At 37.5% G+C, this 25,767-nt stretch overlaps 4 protein-coding genes across 6 annotated transcripts in view; all 4 read right to left on the reverse strand.

Annotated features, from left to right (window-relative positions):
- The window catches only part of LOC107644603 (probable metal-nicotianamine transporter YSL7), a 21,622-nt gene extending 9,176 nt beyond the window's left edge, over positions 1 to 12,446 (reverse strand). For both annotated transcript variants that reach the window (XM_016348489.2, XM_021103076.1), the window contains exon 1: positions 12,362 to 12,446. In XM_016348489.2, the coding sequence (XP_016203975.2) occupies positions 12,362 to 12,371 (10 nt within the window). In that variant the 5' untranslated portion in view covers positions 12,372 to 12,446. The remainder of the gene's footprint in view (positions 1 to 12,361) is intronic.
- LOC107641402 (serine/threonine-protein phosphatase 7 long form homolog) lies at positions 16,004 to 17,505 on the reverse strand. The gene is made up of 2 exons (XM_016344896.1): positions 17,428 to 17,505; positions 16,004 to 16,723 (listed from the first exon to the last, which is right to left on the reverse strand). The coding sequence occupies exons 1-2, from the start codon at positions 17,503 to 17,505 to the stop codon at positions 16,004 to 16,006; spliced, it is 798 nt and encodes a 265-aa protein (XP_016200382.1).
- On the reverse strand, positions 20,067 to 22,254 carry LOC107644605 (putative pentatricopeptide repeat-containing protein At1g12700, mitochondrial). The gene has a single exon (XM_016348491.2). It carries the CDS (start codon positions 22,057 to 22,059, stop codon positions 20,287 to 20,289), a length of 1,773 nt encoding a protein of 590 aa, XP_016203977.1. The 5' UTR covers positions 22,060 to 22,254; the 3' UTR covers positions 20,067 to 20,286.
- LOC107644604 (putative pentatricopeptide repeat-containing protein At1g12700, mitochondrial) lies at positions 23,529 to 25,596 on the reverse strand. Of its 2 annotated transcripts, XM_021103078.1 has the most exons (2): positions 25,441 to 25,571; positions 23,529 to 25,297 (listed from the first exon to the last, which is right to left on the reverse strand). In XM_021103078.1, exon 2 carries the CDS (start codon positions 25,292 to 25,294, stop codon positions 23,705 to 23,707), a length of 1,590 nt encoding a protein of 529 aa, XP_020958737.1. In that variant the 5' UTR covers positions 25,295 to 25,297; positions 25,441 to 25,571; the 3' UTR covers positions 23,529 to 23,704. The 2 variants fall into 2 exon arrangements, with proteins under 2 accessions (XP_020958737.1, XP_016203976.1); XM_016348490.2 differs by having other exon boundaries at positions 23,529 to 25,596.

Genomic DNA, 25,767 nt, shown 5'->3' on the forward strand with positions numbered 1-25,767 from the left:
TAAATTATTATATATTATATATAAATATAAATATATTTTAATTTATTTTTAATATATATTTTATATTTTAATATATATTTTATATTAATAGTTAATTTTAATGATTAATTTTGATATACTATAGTTGTTTTAGAATTACAAAGAAATGATAAAATGTTTGGATACCCGAAATGAAGTTGTTTTAGGAACTTCAAAATAACACAATCAATCTAAGCATGAAACCAAATACTTGTTGATATAACACTGCACTTTTTGTCTTTATCATATTTGTTCAACTACATGTGAAAGCAGAATTATGAAAATGTAAACTTCAACCAATTTTGCTACATACAATTTGACCTTTATTCCCTAAGAAAAGTATAGCAAAAACTTGAAAGTTGCAACTTAAACAAGTCTTGCACTAAAGTTGATGTTAAGAGAATAATTAGAATCGAATTAGATCAATTAGTATTATTTGTGTTTACATATGCTATCTATATATTAATTGTAGAATTCTATATTTTTATTACTTTAATTCTATTAGCAACTATATATATCCCTTGTACATTGTATTTTTCCTCAACCTTGAATAATGCACTATTTCAGATTACTCTCTTATTCCTAACATGGTATCAAGAGCATAGGTTCCTTTTTTTTCATGTAAATTGGTTTATAACCCTCTTGTTCCTTCTCCTTCACTAGTCTTTTTTAGCCTCGTTTTTTGATCCTTTCCTGACGCTTTGGTTCTTCACAGCTATCCCCACCGCGTTTCTCTCGTCGTCATGATTCCAACACCTCCATATTCGCCGTCATCTGCCGCCACAAGAAGTTGCCACGACCAGCTTGCTTCTCCTTCCAAATTCATTCTGCACCGTCAGATTGAGCTTCGCGATCAACGGTCCACCGCTCCTCTACGTGTCGCACGCCTCTTGTTCCGCGTTGACCCAGCATCCCGCACCCGGATCCGACCTGGTCTGCCGCTTGACCCGCGTTCCAGTTCTTCTCCCGGTAGACCGCACCCGGACCTGACCCGGTTCGCCATTTGACCCGCTCTCCAGCTCACCTCGCTAGCGTGTCATCCGCTTCCACTCGGACGCACCACGTGGCCTCCTTATGCTAATGTGGCGCTGACGTGGCATTGATGTGACAAACAGTGGGACCCTCCCTAAGATTTTTCGGTGAGTCCTTTCCGATTCTGCACTATGTTTTCTCATTTTCTGCTATGAAATTGCGGCTTTCTCTCCCCTCTTTGATCTCTATTTACTATTATGGAAAAGTTAGATGCTTTTGCTGCCACAAACAGAAAGGGTAAATTCTGTTGACATTGTAACCATTCCGAGCACCTCTTCTCAGCCTGTCCTTCTGTTGAATGTCGCACATGCCACCACAAAGGTCACATTAGTTACCATTATTCACAGCTGTTCTGCCATTATTGTAAGCTCTCGGGACATTTGATTACTGCATGTCCTACTCGCCCACCTTGTCCTGATCACCTCACGCATGCTTGTCATCCCAACTTCTCCAAGAATGTGTCTGCTTCTACTGTTGCTTCTACTACTGAATCTACCACTTCTGCTCCTCTCAACCCGTCTCTTATCTCTCTCTCTTTGATATTGCGTCTCTTCTTAAGCATCTTCTCTCCCTTTTTGGTAATACTCCTGCTGCTTTTCCGACTACTCTAGGTAATTCTACATGGTACTTTGATTCCGGCTACTTTAATCACATGTCACCTTTGCGTCATCTCTTCTCGTCTTTGTCTACCACTACAAATGCACCTTTTGTCAATACTGCTAATGGTTCCCTCTTGCACGCAACAGACAAGGGTTCTATTTCCCAGTCAACTCTTAATCTCCTTGATACTTATTATATTTCCAAGTTGAACTTTAACCTTATTTCTGTTTGTCAACTTGTTGATCTCGATTTTGATGTCACTTTTTCCATTTCTGGTTGTCGTGTACAAGATCGTCAGACAGGACAAATCATCGGGACTGGACGTAAGGTCAGAAGGTTGTTTGAACTCGAGAATCTTCATATTCCTCCTGTGCCAAATCTCTGTGCTGCTTCTTCTCCTTCTACTCTTCACTTATGGCATCAACGTCTTGCCCACACCTCTTTGGGAAAGATGCGTCTTCTTATGTCTCAGGGTGTTTTGGGTCAAGTTAATCATGAGTCTTTTGATTGCATTTCTTGTCAAACTACTAAACAACCCGCTTTATCTCTTCACAATACTTCCTCTCTTGCTTGCTCTCCTTTTGATCTTATCCACTCTGATATTTGGGGTCCCGCTCCCACCGCTTCTATGGAAGGAGCTCGATACTTTGTCATTTTCATTGATGATTATTCACATTTTACTGAGGTTTATTTGATAACCAATTGCCATGAGTTACCTCAGATTTATATTAACTTTGCCACTATGATTAAAACTCAATTTTCCAAGGTCATTAAGGTTTTTCGCGGCAATAATGCTATGGAATACCGTGATTCCAAACTCTTAACCTTTCTTGCAGAACATGGTACCTTGTCTGAGTTTTCTTGCTTTGGTACGTCTCAACAAAATGGCCCAGCTGAACGCAAATACCGTCACATTCTCGACTTTGTTTGTGCAATGCTTCTTTCTTCTTCATGTCCTAAGCGTACTTGGGGTGAAGCTAGTCTTACTATTGCTCATATTATCTATAGACTCCCTTCTTCTATTCTTGGTAATGTTACTCCCTTTGAGCGTCTTTATGATACCTCTCCAGATTATAGTTCTCTTCGAGTTTTTGGTTGTGTTTGCTTTGTTCTTCTTCAGCCTCATGAACATAGTAAACTTGAATCTCGGGCTTGTATGTGTTGTTTCCTTGGTTATGGCACTGAACACAAAGGTTATCATTGTTAGGATCCTCTCTCTAAACGTATTCGTATATCTCGTCATGTTGTCTGCTAGGAGCATCACATGTTTTCTCGGTTCTCCTCCTTTGAGTCCATTCCTCCTACTCAGTCACCTTTTTTCACTAACCCCAATTTTGACCTTTTTCTAGTGATGATTCTACAAGTTCTATATCGAGTCATCCTCCACAGCCTCCTGTTCTTCCGCCTTCTCCATCTCCCGATGATTTCGGACTGGACGAAGCTCCTACTCCTACCATCATACCTCCTCCTTTCACTCGTTCTTCAAGGGTAAGAAATTCACCTCTTCATCTTCTTAATTATCATTGTTTTTCTACTATTCTTTATCAACATGAACGTAAGTCATTCAGAGAAGCCTCCACAAATTCAAATTGGCAACAAGCAATGCAGAAAGAAATACAGGCACTTGAAAAGACACACACTTGGAATTTGGTTGATCCTCCTTCTAATCAGGAAGTGGTGGGAAGTAGATGGGTATGCAAGATCAAGACTCGCTCTGATGGTTCTATTGACCGTTATAAGGCACAATTGGTTGCTCAAGGTTGTACGTAAGAGTATGGTATTGACTATGAAGAGACTTTTACTCCTGTTGCTCGTCTTACATCTGTTCGCGCTCTTCTTGCCATTGCTGCGGTAAAAAATAGTCTCTCAGTCAGATGAATGTGAAGAATGCATTTTTAATGGAGATTTAAAAAAGAAGGTCTATATAAAACCCCCTCCGGGTTATTCTTGTCCTTCTAGCAAAGTTTGTCTCATTTGCAAGGCACTCTATGGACTTAAGCAAGCTCCTCGTGAATGGTTTGACAAGTTTAGCACTACCATAAGCAGTCTTGGTTTCATTTGCAGCCCTCATAAGAATGCTCTTTTCATTCGTAAAAGTGAACGTGGGGTTGTTCTTCTACTTCTGTATGTTGATAACATGATCATTACTGAAGATGATGTTGATGGTATCTCTGATCTCAAGGCGTCCCTTCAGCGTACTTGATAAACCCATATTTTATGATTTATATTGTGTTTAATTTACGTGATTTATTCAATCCTTCACCCACTTATTCATATAAATTGCATGGTTTTACATTTCCTTCCTTATTATGTAATATATGTGGAAAACATGTTTTCTATGCTTTAAAAAATATTAAATGTTAATTACCTTTTATTACCATTCGATGCCGTGATTTGTGTGTTAAGTATTTTCAGGTCTCATAGGGCAGGAATGGCTTAGAGGACATAAAGAAAACATACAAAAATGGAAGGAAAGCACAAAATGGAGTTTTTGAAGAAACTGGAAGCGACGCGCCCGCGTGAACGACGCGAACGCGTGCTTTGCGCAAACTGGCATCCGCGCGAACGCGTGCATGACGCGAATGCGTGACTCGCGCAAAATACAACTGACGTGGCCGCGTGCCTGACGCGACCGCGTGGAAGAGCAAAACTCCAGATGACGCGATCGCGTGACCCACGCGAACGCGAGACAGACGCCACGCACCAGAATCTGCAGAAAACGCCTCCAGCGATTTCTGGACCCTTTTCGGCCCAATTTTGAATCCAAAAGCACAGAATATAAGCCAGAGAATGGAGGAATCAAAGAACAACTCATGATACATTCATAATTCACTTTTCATAATTTAGATGTAGTTTTTAGAGAGAGAGGTTCTCTCCTCTCTCTTAGGATTTATATTAGGATTAGGATTTCAACTTTTTCTCAGGTTCAATATTCCTTTTACATCTTTATTTATTCAAATGCTTTTATTCGTATCTGACTTATGTTGCCAAATTGGCTTATGACCCATTCATGTTATGATTTTCTTAATTAATATAGTTCGAGGTATTTCAGACTTTTGATTGCTCTCCTTTATTTATATAAATAATTTAGATTTTTCTCTTTTGGCTTTGGTTGATTAATTGGTAACTCTTGAGTTGTCAAACTCATCGTGATTGATAATTGTTATCTTTCCTGATTGATTTAAATTCCTATAACTCTAGTCTTTCCTTAGGAGTTGACTAGGACTTTAGGTGTTAAATTGATTTGTCCATTTGACTTAACTAAGTGGGAGCAAAATCCAATTCTCATCACACCTGATAAGGATAACTAGGATAGGACTTCCAGTTTTCATACCTTGCTAAGAGTTTTATAGTTATTAATTTATTTCCTGCAATTTATTTTCCCTTGTTCAACCCTTTTTGAAAACCCAAAATTACTGTTTTCCATAACCAATAATAAATCATACTTCCCTGCGATTCCTTGAGAAGACGACCCAAGGTTTGAATACTTCGGTTTATAAATTTTATTGGGTTTGTTACTTGTGACAACCAAACGTTTGTACGAAAGGGATTTTCTGTTGGTTTAGAAGCTATACTTACAACGCGCTTATATTGGTGAAAATTCTTTACCGACAGGATTTCCCGCTTGTCAGTACTTTTGAGATGAAATATCTTGGTTCTCTCAGTTATTTTCTTGGTCTAGAAGTCATATCCACCGATGATGGCATCTATCTCTCTCAAGCTAAATATGCTTCAAATCTTCTTGCTCGAGACGGAATTACAAATAGTCGCACTTAGTATACTCATCTTGAGCCTAATGTTCGATTTACTCCTATGAATGGCACTGCTTTGGATAATCCTACTCTTTATCGATAGCTAATTGGAGGACTCGTCTACTTAACTGTCACCCGACCAGACATCGCCTAAATCCCAAGAACATGCTTTAAGACTTCCCTAAGACACTAATTGAATTCAAGTCCATTGAACCCCAATTCCCTAAGAAAGTGCCAACCCTGGCATTAGTGGCCCTAGACAAGAACTTCATAAAAATAGGTGGTTTAACTCCAGCAAGAGCAAGAATTGAAGAAGGCAGAGTCCATATTCCATCACCACAAATCAAACCAGAAGCTACAGCTGGTCCAAATGCATTAGCCTTAGCCTTGTTCAACTTTTCCCACACAAACAATATCAAACTTCCAACACACATGTCAATGTCAAAGTAGGATCCTAGATAGAATGGTATTGCCATGGCCATTGGAAGTGGTATGTACCTCCCTCTTTTACCTTGGAAATCTTTGATCATGTTTATTACAATGGCAGAACCAAAGAGGATATAGCAAAGCAAGAGGCAGTGTTTTGGTAGAGACTTGAAGCCTTCTACACACAATATGGCCATGTTCATGAAAACCATTGCATTTGGGGCAGGGTATTCACTATTTGGTGTCCCAAGATCAGGAAATGCTTTGTAGAAAATCCAAAAGACACAAGGAGAAACTACACACTCCATTACTATGCCAATTACTTGGCTCATAAACATGGAACAAGGCGAAGCGAGGCTAAGGTAGCCAGTCTTAAAATCTTACATCAAGTCAGAAGCTGTGGAAACAATGTTCATCACTACCCCACAAGCTGCTAGGCCAGCAAGAACTCCACCATGTGATAAACCGGCCTATGCTCCAATTGTAAAGATGGCAAGCTTTCCATAGGTGGATGAAAAGGATCAATCCGTCAGTGTACAGCCATAAGAATTGCAAAATGCTAAGGTAGGAGCAATGAGGTAGATGACAATCATGTAATACCATTTCAGTTGATGAAATATGTGAGGCAAAGTGGCTGTAGAGATGGCAGCTATATGTCACGATAAATTTTAGAAAGTTATATTTAACGACATTTGTATAATTTTCTGAAGTGTTTGAGAATGTTCTAGATATGTTTGGAACGTCCTAGAATATCTTAGAAGGTCCCAAAATACCCTAGAAGGTTCTACAAGACTCTGGAAGATCATGGAATATTCTAGAAGAGTGTGGATGTATATAGAAGTATGAATAGTAGTGTGGAATAATTTATAAGTGTTTAGAAAGTTGTGGAATGATAGATATTTGTAATGAAGGTTCTAGATGACTAATCTAGACCATTGATTAGATTTAATCCTAACCATTCATTGAGGAGGTGGATGGCTATAAATAGGGGGTGAGAGTTAGAGTTTCGGGTGTGTGAGTCGTGTGTGAATCATTTGTAACAAACACTTGAGTAATAAAGTGCTCTTTCCACCAAAGCTTCCTTTCTCTTGTGTTCTTAGCTTTCTTGCTAAGTATTTGAGGGTTAGGCTGACTTGGTCTTAGCTCAAGAGGTTGAGTAAGTCCAAGTGTCGGCACGGTAGCGTTGGAGTGTGTCCAAGGCCGTGACAGTTTGGTATTAGAGCAAGGTTCGAGAGGGACCACAAGTAGTTTGTGGGTATGGCTTCTAGTGTAACCATGGAGCATGTTGAGTATCAAAGGGGAAGGGACGCTATTCTTTCTCAATGGGGAGGCAAGAAAGTCCGTTCTTCAAGTGAGCCTAGAGGTAAGGACGCTAACTTCTTAGAAGAGAGAGTTTCTATGTTGGAAAATGTTCTATCCTCTATGGATGAGCGCTTCCAAAGGATAGAACATGACAAGGAGACCATCGAGACTCACGTGTTACGAGAACTAGATGCTTTCAAAGAAAGTATGCTCCAAATCGAAGAGAAGCTTGAGAATTCCTTGAAGCTATTTGAGGTAGTTTGAGTTTTGTTCGAGGAGGCAAAATCTCGACCAACTATTATAAGGGAGACGACAAAGATTGATCTCCCTAAACCAAAGGAGTTCAAGGGCGTGAAGGACGCTCGAGAGGTGGAGAACTTCCTATGGCAAATGGAGAGGTACTTTAAAGGCCAAGGGGTGGTCGAAGAAGCAATAAAGGTATGCACTGCAGTTCTCTACTTTTCTGATAATGCTACTTTGTGGTGGAGGAGAAAGTGCGTAGATATGGAGAAGGATACTTGCAACATAGCCACATGAGAATATTTCAAAAGGGAGTTGAAAAGACAATTCTTCCCTGAGAATGTGGTTTATGAAGTAAGGAAGAAGTTGAGGGAGTTGAAGCACAAGAGTACGATTAGCGACTATGTAAAAGAGTTCACTACTCTCACACTTCAAATCCCCAACTCAGTATTAGAGGATGCATTGTTCTTCTTCATTTATGGATTCCAACATTGGGTAAAATAAGAACTACAAATAAGGAATGTTAAGAATGTCGATGAGGCCATCGTGGTGGCCGAATCACTTACTGAGTATCATAGGAGAGACTCTAAATCCAAGTCTTCTTCCAAGCCGAGTTCTACTAAAGGTGGGGAAGACAAGGGGAAGAGTTTCTTAACCAAGAATGAAGGGAAATATTCTTCAAAGAAAGAGTACGAGAAAAAAAAGAAGGCTTTTGTGCCCAAAGGAGGATGCTTCGTATAGGGATCACACCAAATGAAGGATTGTCCTAAGTTAGGGACTCTGGTATCTTTCGCCGAGGAACGAGAGGCCCAAACTCAAGTAAATGAGTGTGTTGGATATCCAACTCATGAATGCTGTGAAGGACAAAGAGACAAGCACCACAGAAAAGAAAGGCTTGATGTATGTCAAAGCTTTTATCAATGAAAAACCCGTCATGGCTATGATCGATATTGGTGCTACACACAACTTCATCACACCTGATGAAGCAAAGAGGCTTGGGATGAAGATCACCGAAAAAAATGGTTGGTTCAAACCCATGAATACCAAGGGTGAACCCCTTAAGAGAGTAGAAAAAAGGTTTGAAATGACTCTTGGATCTTGGAAGGGCCTTGTGAATTTCTTAGTAGCACCCATGGACAATTTTAAAATAGTAGTCATCTGGCTTGATTTGCAAAGGAAGGCAAATATAATACCTATGCCATAGTACAACATAGTATGCGTCATGGAGAGAGGGTCTCCATGCATGGTTCCTATAATCTCACAAGTTGGAGGAATCCCGATGCTCTCAACCATGCAATTCAAGAAAGGTTTCAAGAAGGGGAAGATGATGTATTTGCCTCTACTATAAGAGGAGTCAACATCTGAAAAAGAAGACGTTCCTCCCGAAATCAAGGAAGTCCTTGAAGAAAATAAGGATGTGATGCCTCCTGAGTTGTCAAAACAACTACCACTTAGGAGGAAGGTGGACCACAAAATTGAATTTGAGTTAGGAGCGAAACCGCTTGTCTCAGCACCGTACAGGATGGCAGCCATTTCCATGGTCGAAGGAGATATTGTGCATACCATCAAGGAAGGGTTGCATCATGATCCATTAGCCAAGAAGTTGGTGGAGTTGGCTAGAGAAGGTAAGACCAAAAGATTTTAGCTAAAAGACGATATTCTCTACACCAAAGAGAGAGGACTATACGTCCCTAAGTGAAAAAATCTAAGGAGAAAGCTAGTAAAGCAATGCCACGACGCCAAATGGGTTGGTCATCAAGGCCAACAAAGGACCTTGCCATTTATTGAATCTTCCTATTATTGGCCTCAAATGAGGGATGAATTGGAAAATTATGTGAAGGCTTGTCTTGTGTGCCAACAAGATAAGATTGAAAACAAAATACCAAGTGGGTTGTTGGAACCTCTGTCTCCATCAGAGCGACTGTAGGAAAGTGTCTCTCTAGATTTCATATCTGCCTTACCGAAGTTTGAGGGATTTGGATCTATTCTCGTGGTAGTGGATCGATTTTTGAAGTATGCTACTTTTATACTTGTCCTTACTGACTGCACTGCAGAAGAAACAGCACGACTATTCTTCAAGAATATGGTGAAGTACTGGGGATTGCCTAAAAGCATCATTAGTGATCGAGATCCACGTTTCACAGGACGACTATGGACAGAGCTATTCAAACTCCTTGGGTCAGAGCTTCATTTCTCAACAAGCTTCCATCCTCAAACCGATGGGCAGATCGAGAGAGTGAATGCCTTACTTGAGTGTTACTTGAGGCATTTCGTAAGCGTTAATTACAAGGATTGGATAAAATTCCTAGATATTGCTCAGTTTTAATTCAATCTGCAAAGGAGTGAGTCTATAGGGAAGAGTCCGTTCGAGATTGTGACTGGACAACAGCCGCTTACACCTCACTCTCTTTCTTCCTCTTACTCAGGGAAGAGCCTTGGAGCTTATCATATGATTAAGTCATGGAAAGAACAAGCAGATGTCACTCGTTTTTACCTCGACAAAGCTACAAAGAGGATGAAGAAATGGGCAGATAAAAAGAGGAGACATGCAAGCTATTAAGTAGGAGACAAGATAATGATTAAACTTCTTCCACAATAATTCAAAGCCTTTCGCAAGGTTCATAAGGGCTTAATCCGCAAATACGAAAGGCCATTTGAGATCAGTGGACGTGTTGGGCAAATTGCTTACCAAGTACAACCCTAATTGAGAATATGTTCCAATATATGAGGTATCTTAGTATTAGATTTATGCACATGTTCTTCTCAAGATAAAATGACTGCTTACATATCTCATAATGTACCTGTTCTGATATGCTTTGAGCCCCAGTGAAGGGAAGGCTTGAAATCCACATTGATCAGTGGCTGTATAGAACCATTGAAAGAAACCCCATAGAAAACTAGAACTGAAGAATTTTCCCAAAGTTTTCACTTGCTTCCTGAAATAGTAGAAAAAGAAACAAGAAATTATTAGTTTTGGATATCTAAATTTTGATGCCGTGAGAGTCTGCTACAGTGCATACTTTGCTAATTTGGCTCCCTGAGGAGTGTGAAAACTGTTGATAAGATGAGCAGTTGCAATACCACTTGGATATGTCAATTTGAAGTCAACAACCATAATCTGCAGCATGCAAATGAAAATTGAGACAATGATAAGTTGATAACAAATGGTAACAGTAAAATATGATAATGAAAAAACATCCAAATTGGTCCGCAAAGAATTTTAGATTAGACATTTTAGTTTCCAACAAATTTTTATCTTTTAAAAATTCTTGAGAATTACTCTCATCGTACAAATTGGCTCTACATCATTTTGAAATAGATATAATTTGTTTTAGAATGTATTTTTGGACCTAATTATCTTATAATAAAATTTGTTAAGGACTTATTTGTTCAATACGAGTATTAAAATTTTGTTTGAAAATGAGAGAGGACCAATCTGTCCTATAAGAATAATTCTCGACAATTTCAAGAGAATAAAAATTCGTTGGAACCAAAAGCGTGCGATCTGAAATTCTTTGGAAGTCATGCTTCAATTCATTTTCCAATATATTGTACTTAAAAAAAAGTTAAACGGAAATGGATAATGCAATCAATGTTTGAAGAACTAGTCATACCTTTCTAAGAGGTACAACTGAGAAGAGTCCAAGAAAGCTAACAACAAATAGAAAAGCAATCATCCATCCTAATTTTAGGTCCTTAAAGTCACTGCTATCTGATGTTTGATCAGCCACTCGTTTACTCATTCCAAATAGGTAACTCCCAAATCCTCCTGATCATATAAAAGTCAAACACAGAATCTGAATCAGAATTTTCAGTTAGCATGAGCCTCCTATTATGACTTAATAACAAAATGTTATCCAAAACGTTCAATTTTGTCAAATAACAATGATATAATTTTCCAACTTAGATTAACATTACCTTAGTGAATAGTGATAGATGAAATAGTGAGCATCAGCATGGTTTCACATATACCTCTTATAAAGTAAAATCATCAAGTTTTTCTTTAATATTTTTCTTTTCTGTTTTCTTTTCACCTCTCAAATTTGTTTTGGTATATACTGAAACTCAAGACACAAAAATGGCATTATCTTTGAATTCATGATATCATCTGGCCTTAAATTTCTTCAAAATTAGTCAAAATTGGTTACATACATATTTAGTTGTCCACTTTAGTGTTGAAGATTTTTCAGTGAAATTTATATAAATTCAATCTTGGTCTACAGAGTTCCACATCATGCCAGAATAATACTAATCAAGGAGAAAAGTACATACGTTTTCTTTTTCATTTTTACTTTTCTATGAGCAAAAAGTGCCAAAAAAAAAACACAAGTATTCACTCTTAATTTCAATGCTAAGGTAACAATCCTACTCTAGAGACTAATCACAGATCATATTTCAAGACATCCGTTTAGAAAGTTTAAAAAGTGTTATAAAGATATCCAATCATGTATTGTTACGTCAATAAAAGTATTTAACTCAATGATGCATGAATTTGAATGAATGACAGTATACGATTTTAGAAAAGGACGTAGCAAAAGAAGTTATACCACTAAAGGCTATGCCAGAGGATGCAACAACACATGTTTGTATGACAGTGTTCTCTTGCCTTGTAAAAGGTTGTTTCAACATTCCAGAACCTTCCAAGAACTTGGTCCATGTCTTCACAAAGAAGAACCCAAGAAGCCCTGCAGACACATTCAGAGAAGGTATGATTCCAACTGTGAGGTTGAGCTTCATGACTATGAAGGTGAAAAGTATGCTGAGTGCAAGGCTCACTGTAAAAGCTCTCAAAGTTAGTTGGTTCCTCCATGATGGAACCAGCTTGTATTGAAACACCTTTTCCACTGAAACCTCTTCTTCCCTCAGTTCTATGGTACCATTTTGTCTTGATTCATGCTCTATGGTACCATCATCTGCATGATCATGATCATGTTCATAATGATCAAGAGAGTCAAGACCATTCTCCATCACCATCCTATCCCCACTTCTATGTTGGGCCATTGATTTCTCAGTTCTAAAGTTGTTTGGTGAACCTTCCTATGTACTAGTAGTTTGGTTAATTTAGTTGTAGTTTGTAGTCCTTTTTATAACCAACAAGAAGTTGGAATTATGCATGTGAATGTATCCACAAGTTGGTGTTTCAAAAGTCACAGCTTTTGTAGAGGTCACCACAGTTCTATTAATCAAGGATATGAAAACCGAAGGCTCATTTTTTTAGTTATGGAGATCAGGGTTGTGTTGGGCATGGTTATGGGACACATGGGAGCTAGACCATTGTGTAGGGCAGCTTTTTGCTCAGTAGCAAGTTGGAGAACTCGGACCGTGCGAGTAATTTGCAACGAAAATATGGTGACAAAATCGGATGGTCCGATTTCAATGGAGAGAAAATTTGAAAATGCAGCAGCACCCTAATCGGACCCTCCGTGTTGTGATTGTTTAAAAATTGATTAAAAATTCCATTGACAAGTCTCATGGTCCGTTTTGGGTTTCATAGGTTTTTTTTGAATCAGAAGCCACTAAACGCATGGTACGAGTTGGGTGTTTGTTTAAATTTTGATTAAAAATTCCAAAAAGAAGTCGCATGGTCCGATTTGAGTGTTATAGTTTTTTGAATCAGAAGCAAGTAACTGGTGGGTCCGAGTTATGGGTGCATATATATATGTACAAAAGGGTGTGTGTCGTGAAGAAGATTTTAGATCTGGTTCTTCTTCTTGCTCGAGCACTTCTTCTCCTCTCTTCTACCTGTGTCCTTCTTAGTTTCAATGAAGTAAAAAATTTTGGTTTTAAAATTTCTATTCTTATTTAGGTAAGTGAGAGAGATGGATGATAGAGTTCTTTTAAAAGTGTATTACTTTGGTCAGATTTTGTTACAAACTTCTGAAGGAGTGAAATTTATTTGTGAAAATCCGTTAGATGTTGTTATTCCCTTCACAATCTCATTTGAAGAGCTCAAAGGTGTGATCTGTGAGAAGATTGATTCTGAGATGTCGAGAAAAATATCTTGCATTTTATACAGATATCCCATACCGGTGTTTGGTGGATTCGTCCAATTTGAATCCAAATATGTAACGGACGAAGCGAGTTTGCAAGAGATGTTTTCAATGTATTTTGAAAGTCGTGCCCGAATCTCGTTCATCGAGTTGTACATTGAATTTGAACAATCTGAGGCCGACCGAAATATTGTACGAGAAGATTACAATAGTGACAGTGAAGAAGAGTTTGAAAGCAATTACGAAGTTGTCAGTCCAGACGGGGATGAAGAGCAAGGTGATGGCACTGTGGCCCCAGATGTTACAGACGTGGCAAATGCACTCATGAACGAAGTGCCGTTTGAGGAGCCATCTTTCATGCGAGTGTTGGATTTGGAGGCCATGCATGTTCCAGAGTTTCCGGAATATATGAGTGTAGGTACGTATTTGTTATTATTTAGGTAAGTTTAAGATAATAGTTTTATTTAATTAGTTATTGGTTTAGTTAAATATAAATTAGTATGTAGTTAATTATTTAGGTAATTATGTGTTTAGATTTTTATTTTGTTTAGAATGAGATAAAAGCTGATATAAAGTTTATGTATATCATAATTGATGCAGTGAATGTTGATGTACCTTTAAATTTGGTTATTAAATATCCGTGTAATAATTTTTTTTATATGGTTTTCGTCCCGCCAGAAATTTCTATTGTCGCAGATGGTGAATTTGTTGTCGGGATGGAATTCAGTTCCAGGGAATCTGTTATTAGGGCGATGAAAGAGTATAGCATTCGAAGAAGTGTAGACTAGCGGGTGTATGAGTCGGAGCCGTTGACATTTTATGCGAAGTGTACACAGTATGGGTTTGGGTGTGATTGGCTTATCAGGGTTAGCATGATCAGTAGGAAGCATTGTTGGGTGGTACGGAGGTATAATGGTAGTCACACTTGTACCAGATCTACCATTTCTCAGGATCATTCCAAGCTCGATTCAAACACAATTGCAGAAGCAATAAAGCCATTGGTTGAGGCTGACCCCTCGTTAAAGGTAAAATCAGTTATTGCAGACGTGCAAGCAAAGTTCAACTACACCGTCAGTTATCAGAAAGCATGGTTGGCTAAGCAAAAGGCAGTAGAAAAAATATTTGGAGGTTGGGAAGCATCGTACGAAGCGTTGCCTATATGGTTTGAGGCCATGTGTCATAAGGAGCCATCAGCTATCGTCCATTTTGAGACTATGCCTGCATATCAAGGCGATGACTTGGTCAGTGATATTCGGGTATTGCATCGAGTCTTTTGGAGTTATTACCCCTGCATTAGAGCATTCAGGCATTGTAAGCCAATTGTGCAAGTGCTTGTACGGAAAGTATAAGGGTTGTCTGTTAGTGGCAGTTTTATAGGATGGCAACAACAACATCGTCCCAATTGCATTTGCTATTGTGGAAGGAGAAACATCTGATGCGTGGCACTTCTTTCTCAGTAACCTGCGACAACATGTTGTGACTCGGGATGGTGTGGGACTGATATCCGATCGACACGAATCCATCAATGCAGTCGTGGAGCGGAGTAATGGAGCTTGGTCGCCTCTTAGAGCTTTTCACATGTTCTGCATCAGGCATATTGAGTCGAACTTCCTGAGAAAATTCAAGGCACCGTACCTGCAAAAACTTGTCATTAATATAGGTAATATTGAGTAATTGGAAGTTTGTTATTAATAGCGTGTCATTCATTTAGTATATGTAAATCCCCTTTTTATATATTTTTTTTGTTATTCTGCAGGATATTCGCGGACGGTGCGTGAGTACGAAGTGCGTTACCAGCGTTTACGAGAACGGGGTGAGGCTTACACTAACTGGTTAAACCGAATCCCCCCGTGAACAGTATGCATTGACATTTGATGGTGGTTACCGATGGGGTCACATGACGACAAACCTAGTCGAATGCATTAACTCTGTCCTGAAGGGTGCACGCAACCTCCCAATCACTGCACTTGTCAAAGCAACATTCTATAGGCTTAACGAGCTATTCACCAGAAAACGAGCCGAGGCGGAGGCAAGGATTAATGCTGGCCATGTATTTTTGGAGCTTGTGACCACGAAATTGCATGCAAACTAACTTGCATCAGAAAATATCCAGATTAACTGCTTCGACAGGCAGAATGAGGTATTTGAAGTGCGTGAGATGCCTAGTGGACTGGAGTATGCTGTCGACCTACGTCGGCATAAATGTGACTGTGGTGAGTTTCAGGTGGATCGGATCCCGTGTCGGCATGTGTTTGCATGTTGTGCAAATCAACGACTGGACTGGCAACTGTATGTGCATGATGTGTATAAGATGGACTAGGTTCGTCAGGTTTATCGAGTTAGGTTTAGGCCACTGGGAAATCCTTCTACATGGCCTGCTTACACCGGACCGCGATCATACCCAATCCATTCCTAAGACGCGTGGCCAAAGGTCGCCCCAGGATGACCCGCTTCTTGAATGAGATGGACACGCATAACAAATTGGTGAAAATTAACGAGACTCATGATTACAATCCAATTAACAATAACATTAAACCAAAATCAGATACTTCTGACCCGAAAATATACCTGTCCTTCCTGAAGATCATCGAATGCCTACCTGAAGTGAGCAAGTGTCAGATACATAGTCAACGTAAGATAATGCTACCTATTTGCAAGGGAAAAACTACGGGGTTCCCTCGGAATTGGTGCTAGATATGGCAGTCGGATAAAAGCCCAAACGAGCAACAGTGTGGGTGGACCATCGATCTCCTTATAGTCATAACGAGATGCCTTGCATAATGCCCTGTAAAGGTGGGCTAGGCATGCCGAACCCCAACTGTATTGCCCGATACTGCCAAAATCACTTAGCAATGGCAGAAATTTCCAGTGCACAGATGCCCCAGACTTGTCTCCAAACAATATGGTACCGATCAACAACATAATATGGCACTTCACGTACCTCTGTATACTATTTTCATCAGTCAAATGTAAACGTTCTTTCAGATCACGAAGCCATGTCAGTTTTATGCAGCTCCCTCTACAGTCTAACTTTCTTGGTGCAATCCCAAATTGATGCAGACACTCCGCCTCTAAGGCTTCAAAACTACTAATAGTCATCCCTGTGACTGGAAAACCGTCCGTGGGAAGACCGAGAATTAAGGCCACATCCTCTAGCGTCACAGCACATTCACCAACAGAAAGGTGGAAGGTATGTGTATCTGGATGCCACCTTTCCACTAAAGCATTCACAAGCGCCTTCTGACATTGGACTATTCCAATCTGGGACGCATGATAAAAACCAGTAAACTGTAGATGCGCCTCCACTCTATCATCATACCGATTCGGGGGCACAGGATGATCACAGGTCAACATTCGTGAACTCTACAAAAACATAAAGTACTAGTCAAATTATTAACAATTACAAATACTACTACAAAAAAATCATAATTTTCTAAAAAGAGCAACTAATTAAATAAAATCATGCTAAATTTTTTGTTAATTACGAAATGTAGTCATTGTACCCTAACTTATCAACTAATTACCTATCATTATTAATCATTTATCACCAATAACTCCACAAACAAACATTAAATTAAATCACACCACATACATAGTTACTGAATTTAATTAACGAATAACAATTTTACCAAATCCAATCTACTAAGTAATAATATTTTAACTCCTAAATTTAATTGATTACCTTATCCAAAAGCTAACAAATTTTTGTTATATTTTACAAACTCTAATTCTTAATAAAAAATCCTCTACATTAATCGCCACCCTTAATCTTTCTTTCTTTACTGTTACCAAAAATTTCTATCACTTATACTGTTATAACTTCTAAAATTAATTATGAACTACTACACCACGTATGCCGCAACAACAACTAACTATAACTAAAAGTCTAACAACTGTAATTATAATTTTAAATAATAAAATCAATAACGATGATAACATTAAGAATAATAATAATACTGAAGTTGTTATATATCTCCTAAACTACCTCAAACAATAACTATAATTAACTTTTTAACAACATTAATACTGATTTTGAAATATTAAAAAAAATTAATAAATATACTTACATAATCATCATAGCTGAGATAATTTACAATATGATACTCAGGACGATTAACATCTTTATATTTTTTTTTCTTAGGCATTTTGATCTGTTTTGTATGAAGAGGTTGTGTGTGTGTTGTTGAAGGATGAAGAAGAAGAAAGAATGTAGCTGCTGGGTGGGTGGGAATAAATGAAAACGATGGTTTGAGGGACTTTCGGAGGTAGGTGTGGGAAGTAAATACTTCATTGCTGCTTGAGGGGGCACCGTTCTAGGGAGCAAGGGAGCTGTGACGCGTGGAAACCCCTTCACAACTCGGACCCTCCATGTTGTCTTTGCAAGACGGACCGTGCGATTAGCTCCCCCCAACACGCACGGTCCGATTTCGTTCGTCTCTGATCCCACACTGCAGGTAAAGCCTTCCCATAACGCTATGTTGCCCTAACGTCACCTCCATATGAAAATTAATTAGCGAACAGGTTATAAAACTGGTAGAATTGAAGGTTCAATTCAATCGAATATAATAAAATAATATATTTATAATAAATATATATTTTTATTTATTATTTTAAATTGATTAATCGTTAAAAATAAACCGATTTAATCAATTAATCAATCTTTTATTATTTCTTTTTTATTTTAGACCAATTTACTGCCAAACTATTTTTATCTTGAACCGAATTAATTCAATACCAATTTTTGATTAACCGAATTGAACCAATAAATTCAATCCAATTCTTATAGCAATGCCAATATGCCAATAGTTGTGTTCATTTCGTTTTATTCCAATCAGTAGTCTAATATACTGTTTAACACTTTAACTTGTATATGTCCATTCTTTTAATGATGTTTTGCTTTCTAATCTTTTTAAAAAAATATAATAGTTAATAAATATATATAAATTAGGGGTCAATCTCACTACTAAAAACTTGATCCAAGATATTATTATAGTAGAATTATTAAAAATATGAAAACAAGCTGGAATATTAATATGTGCTATGTGAAATAGTTGACTTGACTAATATAGCACACAATAATATTGGGGGACTTTGGATTTTTTTTTTTGGTCGGTGGATTAAATAACTCTCAATTTTAGGTACCCCAATGGATTGGACAATCCCTAATATACACAATATATTTACACACTTCTCACATATTTTATTACTTCTTACATATTTTATCACATTTTTTTTTCAATTGCATTCTCTAGAGTTTGAACCCTAGACCTTGAAATGAAAACGGGGGGAGAAATACCACTAGAGCCAAGACTCGTTGGCGTGGACTTTGGATTTGAGATGGCAATAGGGAGATATTCAAGTGGACTTGGATTCTTAAAAGTGAGATTATTGTAGAGTTGTAGTGTCTCATTTGATGGCTACAAACCAATGGGAATGGGAATGTAAAACATTGCATGATATTTAGATTATAGGCCAATGATTAAAAAGGTATGTGCCTTTAAATCAATCATCATTGGGGCGTCATTAAGTTATTATTTTTTTTATTTCAATAGAAACATATTTTTTAGAACGTTATGTTTGTTTATTTGGAAGATTATTTTGTACTAAAAACAAAACAAAATTACAAAACTACTAGTATACAAACATTATATTTGAGAAACTAAAACTTCTTATCTTTTGTGGGGACAGAGAAAGGAGGATTTCTTATAATATAAAAATTTGAAAATAAATAAGAATTTTAATTTTTATCCTTACCCTTTCCATTCTTAGCTTCCTTCCTGCTTGGCTGCTCCAAATTTTAAGGTATCTAATAAGAATAACAATTAAAAAAAACGTTGCAAATAAGATTTATTCTTACTGAGGATAAATTACAAAGTACCAAGTAACGTTTACCTTTCCGATGGCAGATGCAACTAAATAATTATTATGCCTGATTGAGCTTGGCCAAATATTTTATCCCAAAAGAACTGAGTTTCAACCTTCTATGCTCAAAAGCCTTTTTTAAATCATATAAATATATTTATTGATTAAAGATTTGATAATATTAAGATATTATATTGTATATTAAGCTAAAAACACAATTAGAATTTTTTTAACGTAATTTCAATCAAAAAATTAATTAAAAACAACAGACAAAATTTAACAAAAATATATTTCACATTAACTTTTAAAGTTTTTATTAAATAATTAAAAAAAATAACATTTAGTTTGACCCCTCGCATCTGACCAATCTAATTCGAGTTATACACAATTACAAGTGAGACCAAGACATCTCATATTTTCAATTACAATTATATCTTGATAATATAGATTTTTTTTACGAGAAAAATATTTTTTACAATATCTCCCAATCGGATAGGACAAACACTCTAGAATATTATACAAACACAGTTAAATATAAGACAAAAATACTATTTGTATACCAAAATCAGCCACCAATGTATTTGTGTATAAATACATGTGTGGCTTATTTATTTTCAATATGTATTTGTATTCTAACATGTATTTTATACTGGTGGTTAACTTTGGTGGCTGATTTTGGTGTACACGTAGAATAGCCCATATCTGGATATTCTATAAAACACACAACAAGAATTAAGAAACGAATCCAATTCAATGCTCACAAACTATCATAAGTTTTACCTTGCTCCGTAAAAACCCACATGAATGAAGCATAAAACAAACTAGACTAGAATAACACAATGCATAACCTTCTCAAGAAAGAGATTCTTACTATGCTGTAGCCAATTTGCAAACAAAGAGGAACATGGAAGTATCAGTTTCATATTGTTCAGAAAGTCCAGACAAACTTATCCCAATCTAAAGCCTCAAAATTAAACAACCAAGTAATACAGAATATGTTATGCAACATCTAAAACATCAAATCCTCGATTCAAATAATGAACTAATAGGTTATATTTATATATTCAAATAATCTTCTGCACAAATTCTTGAAAAGCATTGTGGACAGAGCAGTGACCTATAAGCAATTTCACAGTGGTGGCATCTGCAGAAAAACCTTTGTCTTTCATAATCTGAAGATATTTTATTGACTTCGGAACATCATTTTGTCGCAGTAATCCACGGACGAAGACATTATATGTGCAGGAATTTGGCAGGCAGCCATCCTCTTCCATATTGATCAGTAACTCTTCAGCATTAACCAAAAGTCCTTCCCTACAAAGGCCTTGGATCATTATTGTATAAGTATATACATCAGGCTTCAAGCCTTTTGCTGGCAGACAGGAGAAGAGTTCACGTGCATCATTTAGTTTTCCAGCTTGGCACATCCCATTCATCACCACACTATAAATTACAATACCAAGATCCAAATTATTCTTCTCCATTTCTCTAAATAACGATATTGCATCAGAAGACAAATGGCATTTGAATAGGCCATCCAATAGAATCCCACAGGTCAGTAGATCAGGCTGTTGACCAAACTTGTGCATTGTAAAAAACAATTCTTTAGCAGCTAAAGGTTTACCCACTCTGCAAAATCCACCGATAAGAGTATTCCAAGTCGAATCATTCATATTTAATCCTTTATTGATCATTTCATCCAAGAGATAAATAGCCCAATCAATCCTTTTGATCTTGCACCACCCGTGAATTAATGACGCATAAGTCGTAACGTCTGGTAGGCATCCCTTGTGAACCATGAAATCAAATACTTTCATGGCCTCCTCCATTTGACTTAGGAAACAACAACCAGCAATCATTGAGTTATAGGTAACAACAGTAGGCTCCTTTCCCATTCGAACCATTTGACCAAGTATGGCTCTAGCACTTGAAATCTTTCCCTCCTTACAAAGAGCATCCACTAAAATATTAAAAGTACGCATATCCGGCATAATTCCCTTTTGTTTCCTCTCGCTCAGTAAGGACACAGCCTCTTGCCATCTGTTGAAAGTACACAGTCCTTGAATCAAGCAATTGTAAGTGATAGTATCGGGTTGTAAACCTTTCGTTGTCATTTCGGAGAATAGACTCAAAGCCTCAGAAACCAGCCCATCCTTGCAAAGACTATCCACAATTGTGCTATAACTTGCAACATCAACACTTGGTTTGCGGTTTCTTGTTTCCGTCTTCCTTAGAATGGCAATGGCAGCAGGGGTGTTGCCGATCTTGCACAATCCATTTATAATTGTTCCAAACGTGTGGGAGTCGGGTTGATATCCCAAGTAATCCATGTGGTCAAGAAACCAAATAGCATAATCCACATTGCCTTCAATACAAAGACCATTAACAATGGTGTTAAATGTGACCACATCGGGCTCCAAGCCGATTTTGAACATCATCCCCACGACAGAGAAGGCAAAGGGAGTGTGGTTCAAACGGCACAGACAATTGACGACAATATTGAGTGTATAGATATCAGATTTGAGTCGTAAGGAGAACAAGTGTTTGATTAACGAAATGGCAGCTGTGTAATGCTTCATCTTAACAATAGAGCTAAACAAAAAGTTAAAGTCATTCACGCATGGCAAAGGATTCATGGAAACCATTTTGTCAAAGAGATGCAAAGCAGAATCAAGGTTTTGGAGATTCCTAATAGAATCTACGAGAAGGGGTCTGTCCTTGATGGCATCAATATCAGTGGGAAAAAGGAAGGGTTTGGGATGAGAAAGAGTACCAAATTGAGATTGAGATTGCTGCCGAAAGAAACGCAGAGAAGTTGTGGTTGATGAACGCAACATGAGCGAGGAGTGAATAGTGATGAGGGTTTCTGGGAGATGAAGCAGTCGCCAGTGAGCACACCAACTACGCTCGCCACAATGTTGTGATTACTTGTGAAGTTCATGGCGATTTGTATGGGGAGTGTAAAACATTTTATGTAATTATCTAGTTCTTTTAAGGCATAAATCCATGTGCAGTTGAAGCTCATAGCCAATACTTGTGTCTTTTTTTTTTCAAAGATAGTATCATAGTAAGTTATATTTCATTCATTATTGAAAAATGAAATATAAAGGTATTTAAGTAGGAGAGCATAATAAAATATGGGGATTTCTTAAAATAATATACTAAGGTATTCATCCAATGGTGCATGGTCGAAAAACGAAGAAAAATCTTAAAGAAAAAAAATGATAAATCAAATTGAATGAAACTAATAATTTGTCTAATAGAGATGACAATCTAAATGGAGAGTGTTTTGGATTTCACGGAGCAACTTGACAGAACTTGCTAGTAGAATCTTCAAAAATTAACTGGTTGCGAGCTTTTTAGCAGTTTCGACAAATGATGGCAAGCAATTGACGATTACGGTCATCATTTTTCAACGGGTTAAACATCTCTTTTGATGCAGTCTACCATGTCCAAAAGTTGTTAGGGTTCTGAGGAGAAAGACAGTCACAAACATAACTATGAGACCATACTTCTTTAATTCTAGAGCAATCAATCAAACAATGAGTGATTGTTTCTGTTACTTTATGACAGCAGGGGCATATTGGTGATATATATGGGATGCGGTGGTGAATCTGAGCAAGCACCAGAAGTCAACCATGGAGAGCTTTCCAGATAAATAGCTTAATTTTGTGAGGCAACTTCAACTTCCATAGATCAATCCACAGCTTTTTCTGCAGCATATAATTCGGGCAAAGCTCTAGAGGCGGATGGTAAAATAAATAGCCAATCTGTATCATATTGCTTGGATAAAATCCTGTCTGCAACGTCTTGAAAAAATAATTCTTGAATGAGATTCTGATTCCAATTTCTATTTTCAGTAATTAGATCTTTAACTCTTGGAACCAATTCAGAAATAGTCTATATATTTTTGGCATGTCAGAAATCACCTTTTTTTTTTCCTACGGTATCTTTCAACTTGATAAGATAAGAACTAATTTATCGCAAATTTGACAAAAACTAATTTATTGCAAAGTTTAACTCCATTTAAGAATTTGTCAATAACTAATGGGTTGCTGTATATATGAATGATATATGATTTTACATTATTAAGCTTTGGTTGGTATATGAATAGGCCAGCCTTCTCCAAAAATTAAGAAATGAATCCAATTCAATGCTCACAAACTATCATATCATAAGTTTTACCTTGCTCCGTAAAAATCCACATCAATGAAGCTTGAAACAAACTAGACTAGAATAACACAATGCATAACCTTCTCAAGAAGGACATTCTTGCTCTGCTGTGGCCAATTTACAAACAAAGAGGAACATGGAAGAATCAGTTTCATATTCTTCAGAAAGTCCAGACAAACTTATCCCAATCCAAAGCCTCAAAATTAAACAACCAAATAATACAGAATATATCTACGCACGTAACAACTAAAAGCCTAAAACATCAAATTATCGATTGAAATAATAAACTAATAGGTTATATTGATATATTCAAGTAATTTTCTGCACAAATTCTTGAAAGGCATTCTCTCCGTTGTGGACAGAGAAGTAATCTATAAGCAATTTCACAGTGGTAGCATCTGCGGAAAAACCTTTGTCTTTCATAATCTGAAGACATTTTATTGATTTCGGAACATCATTTTGTCGCAGTAATCCTTGGACGAAGACATTATATGTGCAGGAATTCGGCAGGCAGCCATCCTCTTCCATATTCATTAGTAACTCTTCAGCATCAACCACAAGTCCTTCCCTACATAGACCTTGGATCATTATTGTATAAGTATATACATCACGTTTCAAGCCTTTTGCTGGAAGACAAGAGAAGAGTTCCCACGCATCATTTAGTTTTCCAGCATTGCACATCCCATCGAGCACCACATTGTAAATTTCAATATCAAGATCCAAATTATTCTTCTCTATTTCTCTAAATAATGATATTGCATCAGAAAACAAATGGAATTTGAATAGGCCATCCAATATAATCCGACAGGTCGGTACATTAGGATGTTGACCAAACTTGTGCATTGTAAAAAACAATTCTTTAGCAGCTATCGGTTTCCCCCCTCTGCAAAATCCATCAATAAGGGCAGTCCAAGTAACAACATTCAGATTTAGTCCTTTATTGATCATTTCTTCCAAAAGATAAATAGCCTTGTTAATCCTTTTGATCTTGCACCACCCGTGGATTAACGACGTATAAGTCCTAACATTTGGTAGGCATCCCTTGTGAACCATCAAATCAAATACTTTCTTGGCCTCCTCAATTTGACTTAGTAAACAATAACCAGCAATCATTGAGTTATAGGTGACAACATCAGGCTCCTCGCCCATTCGTACCATCTGACCAAGTATGGCTCTAGCACTGGAAATCTTCCCCTCTTTACAAAGAGCATCCACTAAAATATTAAAAGTATATGTATCCGGCATAATTCCCTTTTGCTTCCTCTCACTGAGTAAAGACGCAGCCTCTTGCCATCTGCTGAAAGTACAGAGTCCTTGAATCAAGCTATTGTAAGTGATAGTATCGGGTTGAAGACCTTTCGTTGTCATTTCGGAGAATAGACTCAAAGCCTCAGATACCAGCCCATCCTTGCAAAGGCTATCCACAATTGTGCTATAACCCGTAACATCAACACTTGGTTTGCACTTTCTTGTTTCTGCCTTCCTTAGAATGCCAATGGCAGCAGGGATTTTGCCAATCTTGCACAATCCATTTATAATTGCTCCAAAGGTGCGGCTGTTGGGTTGATACCCCATGTTATCCATGTGGTCAGCTAACCATATAGCAAGATCCACATTGCCTTCAATACAAAGACCATTAACAATGGCGGTAAATGTGACCACATCGGGCTCCAAGCCGATTTTGAACATCATCCCCACCACAGAGAAGGCAAAGGGAGTGTGATTCAAACGGCACAGACAATTGACAACAATACTGAGAGTAAATGTATCAGATTTGAGTCCTAAGGAGAACACGTGTTTGATTAAAGAAATGGCGACTGTGTAATGCTTCATCTTAACAATAGAGCCAAACAAAAGGTTGAAGTCCTTCACACATGGCAAAGGATTCATGGAAAGCATTTGCTGAAAAAGATGCAAAGCAGGATCAAGGTTTTGGAGATTCCTAATAGAATTAATGAGATAGGTTCTGTCCTTGATGGCATGAATATGAGTGGAATAAGAGAGGGAAGTGCGAAGAAGGAAGGGTTTGGGACGGGAAAGAGTACCTAACTGATTTTGCTGCCAAAAGAGACGCAGAGAAGTTCTAGTTGATGAACGCAACATGAGCGATGATTGATGAGGGTTTCTGCAAGATGAAGTACTCACCAGTGATCACACCTGCTACACTCGCCACAAGGTTCTCAACTCAAGTCCATGGCGGTTTTAAGGTAAAAGTCTAATTATATTTTATATAATCGTTTAATTATATGTATTGTTTTAAATAATTATTCAAATAATTAATATAATATAATTATTTTTGTTAATATATTATTACATAATTAGATACAATTCAAAATTATTTTATACTTATCAAAATTACAAACTTATTTGAG

This window comes from Arachis ipaensis, chromosome B05 (assembly GCF_000816755.2).
Source record: "Arachis ipaensis cultivar K30076 chromosome B05, Araip1.1, whole genome shotgun sequence".
NCBI classification, from domain to species: Eukaryota; Viridiplantae; Streptophyta; class Magnoliopsida; order Fabales; family Fabaceae; genus Arachis; species Arachis ipaensis.